General features: G+C 41.2%; 1 protein-coding gene across 1 annotated transcript in view; it reads right to left on the bottom strand.

Moving 5' to 3' along the window:
• The window catches only part of TRPM8 (transient receptor potential cation channel subfamily M member 8), a 2,182,726-nt gene that overhangs the window by 616,434 nt on the left and 1,550,414 nt on the right, over window positions 1-15,878 (bottom strand). The window contains 1 exon segment of the mRNA XM_033944097.1: window positions 12,476-12,588. Within this exon segment, the coding sequence (XP_033799988.1) occupies window positions 12,476-12,588 (113 nt within the window).

Consider the following 15,878-nt stretch of genomic DNA (forward strand, 5'->3'; position numbering starts at 1 on the left):
TCAAGCTGACCTGGAGCCCCTGTCTGTCACCTGGGTCCCACTACACTCTGAGGAGTGGGCACTGCTGTGCAGAGGTTAGGGGCAGGCTAAATGTGGCTTCTTTTGTCTGCACTGTCTTTACAAAATAACTATCCCCTTCCTCTAGAGTTTTAACTACCAAGTTTATTTTAAATTTATTTCGTTTTCCAATTGTATTTAGAATTTGATTGATAACAACACTTTATACAAACGTGCATGGGAACAAAAAAAAAAAATCATATTCCAAAACATGAGACACGACAGACCTAATAAAGAACACCAATATAAAGACACAATACTGGAAAGCAAGGGAAATCATTATTTTTATAATTCCCCATTCTGTTCCACAGAAGTAAAATAATGTATACTACTGTTTTCAGTTCTTTTCCCAAATTCTCTCAATTATTTATCAATACAACTATTCTCCTCTGTTAGGGGTTTAGTTGGTTTTTCCTTCTCACTGAAAGTAAGATAAAGCACTGAGTTACAGTGTAACTGTAAATCTATAAAAAGCAGAATTTAAAATATCATGTCATTTATAGACGTGGGATATTCTATCATAGTTATAATTATCTATTTCAAATCAGTATAACCCCTTTGATTTTATGATGTGTTTGGTACTTCGGCTCAAGCATATAAATTAAATACTAGAGAATGAGTGAACTTTTTCCCTCTTTCCCCCCTCTCTTTCTCACATTCTCTGTTAAAACGGGAAACAAGGATTTATGACATAGGCCAATAAATTGCACATATGGTCACACATACAAAAACATTTAAATCTGGTTTCTGATTACATTGAGCCCTGTTTTACTCATTAAAGCATCGAATTGCAAAGATCTCTACATCTTTAGTTCAAACGGGCTATTTCCATGGTAACACATGTGGAATTTTGGCTATTAATACATCCCTTTAATGGGCAGCTTAATGAAAAATACACTGGAAATAAAACAATTTTTCCTAGCTCCTATCGCTCTCCACACTTCTCCTTTATTTTCCAAAGTGTACAAAATGCTTTCGCTTTTTAGTACAGGAAGCCTGTAATGATCTGTAAATTAACTCCCTGTACTCTTCAGTATCTTAATTTAATTGTAATTGCTCTATCTACCTTTATAGATTCTATTTAAAATTCCTCAACTGGCTAATATAATTGGAAAAAATCTCACAGCAATCCCTCCCTGTTCACCAGAACTAGGAGTGAATCTCATGTACTGTCTGTCCTTCTAAGCTCTATATCCGGAAAAAAATCTAATCTTTCTTTTATATTAACATACATATACACATCGGCACATTCCCTAATGCTGTAGCTTCATAACTCTTGCTAAGCAAATATATATATATACAGGCATCATACAAAAACAGATTATACTTATCATTTGATAATATTATTCCTTGTATAATTTTACAGGCAGCACATGAATATCATTTAATGAAATAAAGCATGCTTATGTAAAGAATTTACATTTACAGTTGGCTGGCCACACCTTCCATAAAATATACCTTCACCGTATGGGACAATCTTCACCGTACAGGACACCCCTAAGCTACAATTTTAGCTTCCATGCCTCCCCCCCGGGATCCCACCCAGGGATAGAGGGTTCTGAAGCCTGCTCCAGGCTCCCCATTTCTTTTGTTGCTTTGCTGGCCATATTCTACACCCCACTCCTGGTACCAATTTGTTCTGCCACGTGTTTATCTAGCAAGGGTATATATAAGTCACCTCCACCAAAGCTTCAGAGTAATATGATTCTTTATTGCATATACATCAGATGATACCAAATAATGCAGATAGACATCAGATAATATACAAGATATAAGCAGAGAATATCTATATACACCAAATAGAATACTTCACCATGTCTGCCACACCCCTTTCCAATACTGATCGGGAATCTTGACGATCAAGGGAAAGGTACAGTCCACGGCCCTCCCATGGTTGCAGCAAGATTCAAAGTCCAGAATTTCTCACACACACAGACACTGCTGTTTCTACAGTAACAGGTGTCCCCCTTATCTCCTAACTCTCACAAATGGAATGTGCTCAGGCCATTCCTAATTACAGTACCATGAGAAACCTTCCTCGGCCTTCCTGGTAAGACATGAAACAGTATAAGAGATATGATACAAGTTGATAAACAACTTGCTCTCACAAAAGTAAGTTGTAAGGCTGCCTAATTGTCTGGCACAGATGTAAGGCAAGGACTGCAGCTAAAAAGCAAGCAGACATGAAGATTCACTCCTAATAGCCAAAGTGACTACTTGCCATGCCCTGGCCAGCTATGGGCATAACAACTGGTGACCCAGTCCAACATCTTTTCTCCGGACTGTAATATCGCTCTTTTTAGCCGCTTGAAGTAGAGAGTTAATGCCTCCAAGGCTACCTGCTGCATTTGGATTATAATAAATTTGCTTCAATAAAGATTCCATCTCTACCCTGTTCCATTCAGCTCTGTTAACTTCACTCTAAATTTTAAAAAGTCTTAAAACTCTGCCTTTTAACAGAGGACAATAGGAACAGTTTTTCTTTCATTAGGCAAGTATCCATTATTCATTACTTCAATGCTCCCCCCTCCTCATGTTCATCCCCTCCCCACTCTCTCCATTTCTTCTATACAATGTAACTTTTTCCCTTCCCCCACAATTTCCTCACATTCCAGTATGTCAAGTCTTTGTCATTTATGTTTAATTTAAGATATTTCCATTCACATTCTACTACTATTAATTCTTTTTTAATCTGATTGTTAACCGGCCAGACAATTGTTTGATGGTCGGGATATTAAAAACCAATAAACTTGGAAACTTGGAAACTTTTTTCAGATTGTTAAAGACTAAGACATACATTACATTAGTGACTTCTATTCCACCTGTACCTTGCAGTTCTAGGTGGATTACATCATAAGATAACTGGACATTTCCAGGAAAATTACACTCTAGGGGGCTGGTTACATAATAGAGTCTAAGAGGAAAAATTACAAGATGGGTAGCGAACATAGGAGAAATTACAAGATGAGTAGAAATCAGAAGAAAACTGGACATTTACAGGGAAATTACAATTTAGGCGACTGGTTTCATAGTTGAGCCTTTGAGGAGAAAGTGCAAGATGAGTAGCAATTTGAGGGGGAATTTAGGAAGGGAGGGGGAAGGACAAGGGGAGAGTTAAGATAACTGGTAAATTTTTTGAAAAACAGGGTTTTGATTTCTTTTCAAAATGATTTGAAGTCGCTTGTTGCTGTCAGCAAGTTAGTAATGAAGAGGTCTAGTTTCGCTGCCTGCATCACTAGTAAGTTGTCATAAATCTTGTGCTGAGTACCTTTGAATGGTAAACCAGGGGGCCAGGACATGTTCAGACAGGTTTAAACACACCTCCCCCTCTCCCCTTGGTTTTATCAGGGGGGCTGAAAGAACCTTTATGATAGCCAGCTTATCAGCTGTCACCATGACCATCTGGGAGTTGCCCATCCACACAACCATTAACTCATGTTTCATACTATCTGTTAAAAAAAAACAGGAAAGAAAAAAATGCAGCCTTTTCTAAGTTTTTCTGCACTGCTCTTAAAACCTGGGGTCTGTTAAAAAAACATTCACACTTGTACTTCCAAATGGTCCCCCCTCAACCTCTCCTGGTGGGGCAGACTCTCTACAATACGAATGATGATAACTCCCAAAATAAATTATGTTCTCAGTATGCTTCCATGTCTTTTTTCTCCCTCCGTCTATTCTCGTATTGAGCGTCTCCTTTCTTCCTTCTTGTGGCACAACAAACAGCCCCGGATTGCCTTGCGTAAATTAAAGTGTCCTCGGGACCAGGGAGGTGTCAACTTCCCTAGCTTTCGGGAATACCATTATGCTTTTCTATTATCTCAAGGCTCCCTATGGTCTAATCTTTTCCTCATAAGCACACCGCCCACGTGGTTATCCTTAGAGCATTCTTTACTCGATCCGTACATCATGCAACATGCTCCTGCCATTCCTCTGCCTTCAGAGGCCAAACGCAATCCGATTTTACATAGTACTTGGCAAACACTTAACCATATTGACTCCATCTCAGAGAACAAATTAGCTGATTCATTAGCGGCACCTATTTGGCATAATCCCAAACTTAAAATTGATAATTCCGTGGTACTTTGGAAATCTTGGCAACAGCAAGGTCTCTGTACTATTGCGCATCTTATCAACGCGAATAAATGGATTACCTTCTCGGACATTATGGCAAAATTCCATATCCCTCCCACCCAATATTTTAATTGGATTCAGCTGCATCATTGTCTTACTGCGAGGTTCTCATCTCCCGCATCCTTGCATACTACTCCTGACCTCCACTCAAAGATACAACTTTTCTCTGCTTCCAAAGGTCAATCTTCAAATTGGTACAAGTATATGCAGGCAAAATCATATCCTTTCCTCGTCGAATCCATCTCTAAATGGGATCCGATGTTGCAATCCCCTATTACCGAGCAATTATGGTTGGCGTTATGGCCCAGATTATTTAAATCCCTTCACTCAGCCTCTCATAGACAAACAGCTCTTTTCCTCTATCATAGAGCCTTCTGGACTCCTATTAAATCAGCCAAAATAATGAAGTCCTCAGTTAACTCTTGCTGGTCTTGCAAAGCATCTGAAGGCTCCTTGCGGCATATGCTCTATGATTGCCCCCATTTGCAGATTTTCTGGAATTCGATCTGGCACACGATTTCTAAAATTTTCTCTATCACTGATCCTTTCTCATTTGATATTTTGATTCTGGGTTCCTCGGCACTCACTGCCCATCTATCTGTGTATCATGACCGCCTTTTTACCCTTTTATTAATTCTAGCCATTCAACTTATTTTACATAATTGGAAAGATTTTACAAAATTAGATTATAACCAATGGTGGAATTCAATGTGCCTCCACAATAAATTTGAACGACATATGGCTGACCGCCATAAATCTAGAGCGACTTTTGATAAAACTTGGTCGATTCTGGCAAACATCAGCACTTAGACCCTTGACCATAAACCGGATCATTTACCTATAGTATTCTGGTTTGATCTTTCCTTTATTTTATTTCATACTATTTTGTCATTGTCTGCTGACGATATACAGTCACATGTGCACTGTTTTAGCGTGGACTATATTGTATCTTATCTCTCTCGATTTACTCCCTTCACTATCCCATACGAAGCTTGTTCCTCGTTCTTATAGGCTTTTATGATGTGCATACTAACATGATTGATATACTGTTTACTGTTCATTTATCTTGTTATTGCCACTTCTTATTATGTAATTGAATATACTGGATGGGTGTCATCACCCGGTTTATAACCTGTGCTTCCTTGGAAGCTCTTCTTTTTGTACTTCAGTTTTTTTTTAATGTTTTCCAAAAACCAATAAAAATTTTTTTGAACTGAAAAAAAAAAAAAAAAACAGGAAAGAAACAAAAGCAGCTTTTGTGATCTGCCTGTGCATTGCTCTAACCATGAGATCTTAAAACCTAACTAACTAACTATTTTAACTAAAAGGCTGTTAAAATAAAGACACTCTTTTTTCAGGCCACATCATTTCCGGGGGCTTCGATTAAATCTGTTTCCGCTAACATCATCAGAAAGTGCATTTCCATCTCATCAGAAAAGTATATTTCCGGCGTTTCATTTACCATATTTCTGCCTACGTCATCAGAATGTGCACTTCCGGTAGGGCAGGCACACCCATTTCCACTGATGTCATCAGAAAGCGTATTTCTGGGGTCAGACATGCCCCCATTTCCGGTGACGTAATCAGAAAGTGCATTTCCAGTGACGTGGCATGGGGCGGGGCACAGGCGGAGCTACCACCATTCATTCCTATGGGGGCGGGGCATGGGAGGGGCTACCACCATTCATTCCTATGGGAGGTGTGGGGTATAGGTGGAGAGTGGGTAGTGGGTGTGGCATCAGCAGGAGGGGCATGGTATGGGTGGGTCCTGGGCAGGGCTAATGTAAAAGTGGGCATGGTGTGGGTGGGGCATGGGTGGGGTTTGAGTACAAGTGGGCAGAGAGTGGGCATAGTGTGGGCGGAGAATGGGCGGGGCTTAACCCAGAAGTGAACACTGATTGGTCAATCCTTATCTTTGACAGCTGTCAATCATTTTGACATGAGGTATACCCATTATACTACTTGCTTCCTTCAATTTATGCACCAAAAACTAAAAAACAAAACTTGATTAGTATTTTTTTAAAAAAGTGAACATCCTAGAAAAACCAATAGAAGATTTCTTTAATCTTTTATTAAATCTGTTATCTATATATATAAAATCGGAGGTATGTATGTGTGTATGTATGTATGTATGTATGTATGTGTGTGTGTGTGTGTATGTGCCGCGATCACACAAAAACGGCTTGACCGATTTGAACGAAACTTGGTATGCAGATCCCTCACTACCTGGGAAGATATGTTCTGGGGGTCTCGCGGCCCACCTGCACACGTGGGCGGAGCTACAAACAGAAAATCAGATTTCACCCATTCATGTCAATGGAGAAAATGTAAAAAGCTGCCATTCTCACAGTAATTCAAAAACGGCTTGACCGATTTGAACGAAACTTGGTATGCATATCCCTCACTACCTGGGGTGATATGTTCTGGGGGTCTCGCGGCCCACCTGCACACGTGGGCGGAGCTACAAACAGAAAATCGTATTTCACCCATTCATGTCAATGGAAAAAATGTAAAAAGCTGCCATTCTCACAGTAATTCAAAACCGGCTTGACCGATTTGAACAAAACTTGGTATGCAGATCCCTCACTATCTGGGGTGATATGTTCTGGGGGTCTCGCGGCCCACCTGCACATGTGGGCGGAGCTAGAAAAAGAAAATCATATTTCACCCATTCATGTCAATGGAAAAAATGTAAAAAGCTGCCATTCTCACAGTAATTCCAACTATAAAACACTTTCTATGACACTATAACCACTAGGGACATCGTTTCTATTCTACCACGGACACCATACATATAGAGTTTGTATGTTCTAACTGTGTTTGTAACTGTTTCCTTCATGCACCCCAGTTCATAATGTTATTACATTACATGAGTACTCACATATGCTGAACTAGGAACACAGGTTCCATTCTGAACCGGGAACAAACTGCATGGAGTTTCTTTTCAACCTGAGTTTCCACATATTGAGTTGTTTAAATCAATACTGAAACTTTTGGATGCCACTTATTCCAACAGATCTTCCTTTTCAGTTTAAGAGATTGCAAATTCCAGTGAGACTTGCATTCTCTATCACAATCAACAAATCACAGGGACAGACTATTACATACTGTGGAGTGGATTTAAGGTCCCCCTGTTTTTCCCATGGACAACTCTATGTTGCTTGATCAAGGGTGGGTTCACCCAAGAATTTATATGTTCTTGCTCCTGGAGGTGAAACTAAAAATGTTGTTTATAATCCAGTTTTGTGTTAGTTGTATTGTATTCATTTTGTCAAATATTTCACATTATAATTTGATTATTGTACTTTTTATAAAGCTGTAAAAAAATAATTTCATTCACCACTATAAAGTATCTTTATTTCAATCCATTTATTTCAATCAATTAAATACCCGTGCAACGCCGGGGCATCAGCTAGTATTATTTCTAAATTGTCAATCCCTACAATTGAGAGACCTGAATTCTAACATTTAAAAGGAAAGATATATAAAATTGTTATTTCTTTAATAAGACATTAACTATTTTTTCTGCAGCTCTCCAAGTACTCTATTTTTTCTGCAGCCCTTACATTTAAAGTTTATTATCTTTTCTTTCTCAAAACTGACACATTTCAATCACTATATTGAAAATAAAATCATTTCCCTACCTTGTTGGCTGGTGACTTTATTTTTCTGTGCTTTTAACTATGTTTCCAGGGCCTTCTTGTCCTTTGACTGTTTTTCTCTCCGTCTTCACTTTCTGCCTTGCATCCATCTTTGGCATTAACTTAATATTCAATTTTTCTGCTTTCTTTTCAAAATCTATGTTTCCATGTCTTACCTTCCCTTCATATCTCTCTCTTCTTCCATCCTATTTCCATGGTCTGACATCTCTTTCCTTCCTTTCTGTCCCTCCCTCCTTCCTTCCTTTCCCATGGTCTGTCATTTGTCTTCTTCCCTCCCCCCATGCCCTGGCATCTCTCCCTCCACCTCCATGGTCTGGCATCTCCTTTCCTTCCCTCCCTCCTATGAACTTAGCATCTCTTGTTTCTCTCCTCTCCCTTGTCTTCCTTCTCCTTCCTTCCCTCTCTTTCCCCAATTGGATGCAGCAGCAACAGAAGCAGCATTTCCCTTCCCCCTTTCCTGTGCAGCAGCATCAGCAGCAGCAGCATTTCCCTTCCCCCTTTCCTGTGCAGCAGAGGTATTTCTCTTCACCTTCCCTCCCTCTCCCTTTCTCTATACAGCAGCAGCAGTATTTCTCTATTTCCTATGCAGCAGAAGCATTTCTTTTTCCCCTCCATTCCCTTCCTTGTGGAGCAGCAGCATGTCTGGCTGGCTCCCTTGCTCAGTTGATCGTTCCGTTCAAAGCCGCGGGTGGCAGCTCCTCGTGCCTGCGTCAGAAGCCTCTCTGATGTTGTGACATCAGAGGCTTCCGATACAGGAGTGGATAGCGCGAGGAGCCGCCATACGCGGCTTTGAACGGAATGATCGACTGAGCAAGGGAGCCGGCCAGACATGCAAATGCTGGTGTGGATGGTACGAGGAGCCGTCGCCGGCCGCTGCTTTGACCAGAACAATCAACTGCAGCAAGGGAGCAGTTGATCATTGCGTCCAGACCGCGGGCCGCAAAATAGCACCTGGAGAGCCACAAGTTTGAGACCGCTGGCTTAATCCAAATAAAAGGCCTAATGCTATTCAGAGGCTATAGTGGTTATTTTAAAATCTCTGTGTTTTGGATGTCATTTAGACATTCTTATTGCATGGACACCCAAATACTGATTTTTTTAAAGCTAGGATATGGATGTCTAAAACTGCTGACAAGTGGGTGTGGTCAGGATTACGAAGGAACCACATTATAGGCATCCAATTCCGATTGCAGATAGGAAAGAAATGTCCATGTCCAAACAGATGGACATCCATATTGTCACCCACCCAGCCCTCGCTAGTATCCTTAGTGTCGTGGTGGGTGACTATGCCGAGACAAGCACGCCACTCAAAAGGGATAATGGCCCTTCAGGGTGGAAATGCCATAAAGGCTGTAAAGGGAGTGATTTTTGCACTCCAACAGAAAATAAAACTTTCCAAACAAATCTTGCTTCAAACAGAAAAGCTCAGGTTTATTAGTTTCACTTTCCCAAAAGGTTGAAAGCTCAAAACACTCAGGTAAGTTCATGCAATTAACACAGGCCTCATTATCAAGACAAAAAGAAAAAAACAACAACACTGGCTTCCAACAATTCAGCCAAGCTCCAGTAAGTTCCAACAGAGTTCAACTCCTTCTGGGCTGCCTTACTACAAGCAGACCCACAGTATCAGAAAAAAAAACCACTCCGCCAAAACGGGAGAAACCCCCCCCCCCCCCCCCAACTATAGCAGTGCTTTGGGCTGGCACCAGGCCACAACCCCAGCAAGGTGTCCAGACTTCAATAGTCCTTGCAAAGCTCCCTTCACCGGGCCCTTGCCACAAACACAAGAGTTTATCCCGTCTGAAGAGTTTGTAATATGAATTACAGTGCCTCACACAAGCACTGGCAAGTTATTGCTCCATAGAGCTGATTGCGGGGCCTAAAGTTGCCGTGTCTGCTTTAAATTACTTTTTTGTGTGCCATCAAAGAAAAAGTATCCCTCAAAAAAGAATTTTCCCACCCAGATGTCATAGCATATACCCCACAACTTCATATAATCCCCCAGTAATCTGTTGTCATATACTTTAAGGCTTTGGTAGCAGGGGAAATAAGAAAAAATAAACAAACCCAAAAGAAACTGTCCCAGCAGTCCTTTGCAAACGGCTTGCTGAAACTCTGCCAGCAGCACAGGCCCTTAAACTGTAAAGGTTTTTCCACAATTCAAAAACAGTCCTTAGTCTCTCTCAAATCCAAAAGAGAACCCTCCCACCCCACACACAAAATGGTTACTTGCCAACCACTGATAAGTTCACTTCCATTGCCTCTGAAAGTGTAGGCTCTGGCTCTGGTTCTGGTTCTGGTTCTGGCTCTGGCTCTGGTAACCTCCATTATTTTAAACTCTGTACATGGCTCTGGAGTCAGTGGTTCCTCAGAACTCTGCCATTCCATCCAGACTTCCTCTTACCACTGCTTGGCTTAGAGAGCTTTCTGCAGCCACTGCTCCTGCACTGTTCTCCTTTAGCTTCTTTAAGCTAGCCTTAAGTTTAGCAGGACCACACCCTAACCTGGCTAAGAAGGAAGCAGGCTTCAGCTTCCTCTGGCTCCCCCTGTGGTCACTTATGAGAATTTCCTGCTCTCTCATAGAAGGGCTCTGCCTAAGCTTAGGCTGAAAATAGACAGTTCTGGGTGCATTGAACTGCATTTTAATGTATGGTTGCTTTTCCTTCCTGCCTGGAAGCACTGTTTCTCTCCTTTCCTGGGTGTCAGGGCTGACTGCAAGGTCTGAACTGTCACAATATGTAGACATGGTACTTGGCAAGTCCAGGTTACAGAAAGGTGCTCAGATTCAGCAGTTCTCCAATTCTCCACTGGGTGGAGAAAGAAATTAACAGTAGGAATTTTTCTGTTCTTGGAGAGCTCACAATTAAAAAAGATAAGAAAATTATAAACAGCCACAGCTCTCTGCTTAACCATTAGGCTATTCCTCCATATGATGCATACTTTATGTGGCCATTTTATAATTTGGATGTTCCTCTGCTGACACAGACATCATGTACTTTGATTTATCCCATTCATACTTTGAGCATTTCAGTTTTTAAAATGGATGTTCATGATGGATATAGCCAGCACTTGGACATCCATTTCCAAGTATTTTAAGACATATGTCAGCAGATCCTGTTCTAAATGCATGAGAAATTGACATCCTTTCTAAAATGCAATTCTACAGTGTAGTTTTGACTTAAATCACTGATAGATTGTATGGGCATTTCTTTTTCATGAACACATAAAATCTATGTCATATATTAAGTGGCTTTTTAATAGATTCACTAGATTTGTTTTGCAAGTGCATACTATTTTAAAAGCATAAACCTTACAACCTGTTAGGAAATAAGAGTTTATAATAAAATGCAAGTAACATATATTTAAGTAACATATATTTCAATTCATTTAATCATTTATAGCTCACATACTTTTAAGTGATTTTAAGCAGGGTATAGCCAATATTATTACTCATGGAAAGGGGGCAGCTCTTGATATATCACCATTCTGTGTTTATAATCAAAGCAGTTCTATATAATGTACAGGTACTTATTTTATAACGGGCAATGGAAGGTTAAGTGGCTTGCCTAAAGAAACAAGGAGCTTCAGTGGGAATTGAACCCAGTTTCCCGGCCACCGCACTAACCACTAGGCTACTCCTAACATAAATGCATACAGTTAAAGCACAGGACTGCAGTAGTTATGGGAAAGGGGAGATTGCAATTCTATTTACACAATTATATTATATAGCATTTTAGAACAGGAAAGTTAAATAATTAATGAAAGACAAAAAAAAGACTGTGCTAAACTGGGGGTGGGTATGGCTTATGAGGGGGATTTTAAACTGTCTGATATTAAGTGAAGCATTCCATCAGCAGCAGAAATAAAGAAATGGAAAATGATAAACCAAACCCAGTGGCGTAGCAAGGGTGAGAGGCGTCCGAGGCGGAGGTGACTCTCCCCTACCCTCATCTTCACCCCTCACTCCTTCCCTGATCCCCCTTGCTGTGCACGTATCCCCTTCCATTTCCCATACCTCTAGTTGTTCACCGTCATGAGTAATAACTTCAATGTGATCCTCGTGACCCTGGTGGATCTCCCTCTGATGTTACTTCCTATGCAAAGCACCCAGAAGTGACCTCAGTGGGAAAACTGATGTGGTTTAGAGGAACATGTTGAAGTTGTTGCTTGTGGTGGTAAACAACTAGAGGTACAAGGGAAGGGGGTGTGCACTTGGGGAGGAGAGGAGTGGGAAGAGGCAGAGGGGGCGAAGAGGAGGTGTGCTGGCGCCCCCACCAACATGGCGCCTGGAGCAAACTGCCCCCCTCACCCCCTCCTTATTAAACCACTGACCAAACCTACAAGGGAGATATTAGTTTACTTGATATTTAAAAAGTAGGAAAAATGTTTATGTTCAAGCAGATATTCATCTGAGCTCCAGTGATTATCAGATATAAGGATGGGTCACACAAATATCACAGTCCTGGACTTAAAGAGTTGCAATTTTGTTAAAGATGTTTGGGTTGAGTTTTGACAGCAATCAATAGATTTCAATCTGCACAACATTGATTATTTATTCTGAATCTGTCTTTGCATGGTAGGTATTCAATGCAAACAGAAGATCAGCCTGTATGTTTTATTATTACCTGAAGGAGATGAAGCCACAACTGATTAAGGGGATGAACAGCAAGCAAATAATTATCTTCCAGTTTTTTGTGTCCCTAGAAATCTCCCCATACCATTGCTTAGACAGGAAATTCTGTGCAGAATAAATGAAATAATTATCATCTTAGTCTTTCAAATGTTAATCAGTTTGGCATCTTAGGTATGGGTCAAGTGGGTTATGAAAATGAAACAGGCAGGATTTCTGTATACAGAAGAAAGGTTAAAAATTTAACACGTAAAATATAAAGTGATACTTTAATGGACTAACAATGTATTATATAGCTCAGTCGATCTTTTGTGTTCAAGTTTGTAGAGATCTGGAATGAACTTACTGACTCTATTAGGCTTTTAAGCCAGCTGCAATTATTTCATAAATTCCTGAAAACTTTGTTTTTCTCTAATTACAGCCTCAATGAAATGATAATATAGTTATTTTTCTTATGCTTTTTTTAAATATATATATTATTTATTTATAAGTTTCCAAATTACATATCAAGTATACACTTATACAGAAAGTTGGTTAGACAGAACATTTCTCTCAAAGTATAAAACCTTTATACCTTGATTAGTCTTTAAGTCCGTTACATTAATGGGTGCTAGAATAGATGTGTGTGTCTGTCTTTCTTTCTTTCTTTTTTTTTCTCTCTCTCTCCTTGGCCGCTTTCTATCTGTCTTTCTTTCTTTCTGTCTCTCTCTTTCCTCAGCTGTCCACCATCACCCCTTGCCTGCTCCCACTGTCCAGCAGTAGCCCTTCTCCCTTCCTCTTACCTCCCCTGTGTCCAGCAGTAGCCCTTCCTCCCTTTAACTCCCTCTGTCCAGCAGCACTCCTTACCTGCTCCCCTGTCCCTCTTCCCTGTTCCCCCTGTCCAGCAGCACTCCTTACTTGCTCCCCCCTGTCCCTCTTCCTTGCTCCCCCTGTCCAGCAGCACTTCTTACCTGCTCCCCTGTCCCTCTTCCCTGCTCCCCCATCCAGCAGCACTACTTACTTGCTCCCACTGTCCCTCTCCCCTGCTCCCCCTGTCCAGCAGCACTTATTACCTGCTCCCCTGTCCCTCTTCCCTGCTCCCCCCTGTCTAGCAGCACTCCTTACCTGCTCCCCCTGTCCAGCATGCGGCTCCTCTTCTTTAAAGCAGCCTACTGAGGATCATGGCCGGCTGTAGAGAACCTCACAGGCCGCTCTGCACCTCAGTAGGACGTTCTCTCTGACGCGATCCCGTGCGTCAAAGGGAACATGCTACCGAGGTGCAGAGTGACCTGCGAGGTTCGCTACAGCCGGCGATCAGAGGCGGAGCTGCAGCGGTTGGTGAGTGGGGGCAGGAGGGGGAATCACCGGCGTGTTCCCTGCCTCCGTGCTCTCCCTGCCTCCATGTTTGAAAATCAAATTTGGCACGGAAGCACACCTCACGGAGGCAGGAAACACAAAACCCTAAGTGTGCATGTGCGCTTATGATTTTATTATAGAAGATAATTCTTAAAAGAAAATACACAATAAAATAATAATTTCAGCTAACACAATTCAAGTCCTCAACTTAAGATCCAAGATTTCACATAAGCGATAAGAAGAAGTAAATAAAATCAATTTAGAAATATGCTAAACATTGTGCTGAGGTAGAAGTAACTTATTTAACTCCTGGAGCAATTGTTGTTCCGCTATCTATTCGTGACAAAGCCAAGAAAGCAGTTAACTGATAAGGTTCAAAAAAGACATATTTAACTGAGCGGTGGCATATATACACTTGCAAGGGTATCTCAAATAGAATGTGGCCCCTAACAGAATGACCCCTGGTCTCAAAAGAAGAAATTCTCAGTGACGTTTCTGAGTTTCTCTTGAAAGGTCAGGATACATTTGAATTTTAAGTCCTAAGAACTCTTTCTGTTTATTCTTGAAGAAAAGCCTCAATAACCATACTTTATCAATCAAGAGAGCTACAGTTAATATCACTGTGGAAGGTATGACTATGTTCTTATCAGACGTTTCCAAAATTTCCGATTCATTTAGCATTGTTTGATCAGGTTTTTTTTAAATGTTCAAATATATTTTATTGAGCAAGTAAAAACACCAACAAGGCAACATTCAAAGAACAAACAAGCTCAGCATTTTAAATAGAAAACCGCAATCCCCACAGAACTCTACCCCCAAGTAACCCCTCCCCATCCCCCAACTAACCCCCCAAAAACAATCCCCCCCCCCGGGTCCTCCTTCCAGGCATAAAATACCAAGAAAAATACAAACAGAAAACAGGCATGCCAAGTGTTACATTATGAAACAAAAACAGAGTCAACAGTTAAGCAAACGGCTACAAGCCAGAGGAGTCATAGTTGTCCAAAATGGTTCCCAAATGCACTGGAAGATGCAGCCTGATAGAGAAGAAAGGTCCGTCACATCCCTTCTTTCCCACATCAGGAAAGTAATCATCCGACAGCGCCAAAGGGAATAATCCAGAGCGTCAACCTCAAGCCAATGCAGCAAAATACATTTCAGGGCAACGAGAATAGTCCACTTAAGGAAAGCAGCAACCCCCCTTGTACGAGGGAAATAGTGGGGAACAGCTCCAAATGCTCTCCACAAAAACAAAAACAGAAGTCCAAAAAGCTTGAACATTAGGGCAAGTCCAAAACATGTGTCCCAAGCCCGCCTCAGGAGCCTGACAGTGAGGACAGGTAGCAGTCTCACGCAAGCGGGATAAATAAGCCCTTTCAGGAGAGATATATAAACGAAAGACCAACTTATAATGTTGTTTCCAAAAGGTGGTATATTTTTGAAGTGTAGCCAGCCGATGGACAGCCTGCAAAAGAACATCATCAGGCAATTCTATTGCAAGATCACAAGCCCAAGCATCTCGTAACCTAGAATGATGAAACAAGGGGGACTCATCCTTCAAATGGCGATGATGGAATTTGAGGGGAACAGGAAGGCGAGAACTATGGTGAAAGCCGTTGACAGCGTCTCCTGGCAAGAGGCTTGCAAGGAAGAAGAAGGTAAGGAAGAAACGTAATGGTGAATTTGCATGTAAGCAAAATAATCAGTGGGTGGGAGATCAAACTCATCTCGCAGCTGTAAAAATGACTTCAGGGTACCATCATCATCAATCAATTGAAACACATAATGAATGCTCCTTGCTTCTCACAGAGCAAAACTCAGGCTATCTATCCCTGGGAGGAAGGAGCGATTAAAACAGATAGGCAAGAAAGGGGTGACAGAAGAAGAGAGAGCATGAAATTTACAGACCCAGCGCCAAACCTTCCACAAGGGATGGTGAAGCACCTTCATAGCGAGAGATTCAGGCAAAAGAGAGGGAAGAGAATGAAAATAGGCACTAAAGTGAAGAGATCGGAAACAGGAAAGCTCCAAAGAAGTATTGGTAAACACCGAAGTACCCCTAA

This window comes from Geotrypetes seraphini, chromosome 5, assembly GCF_902459505.1.
Source record: "Geotrypetes seraphini chromosome 5, aGeoSer1.1, whole genome shotgun sequence".
Classification (NCBI taxonomy): domain Eukaryota; kingdom Metazoa; phylum Chordata; class Amphibia; order Gymnophiona; family Dermophiidae; genus Geotrypetes; species Geotrypetes seraphini.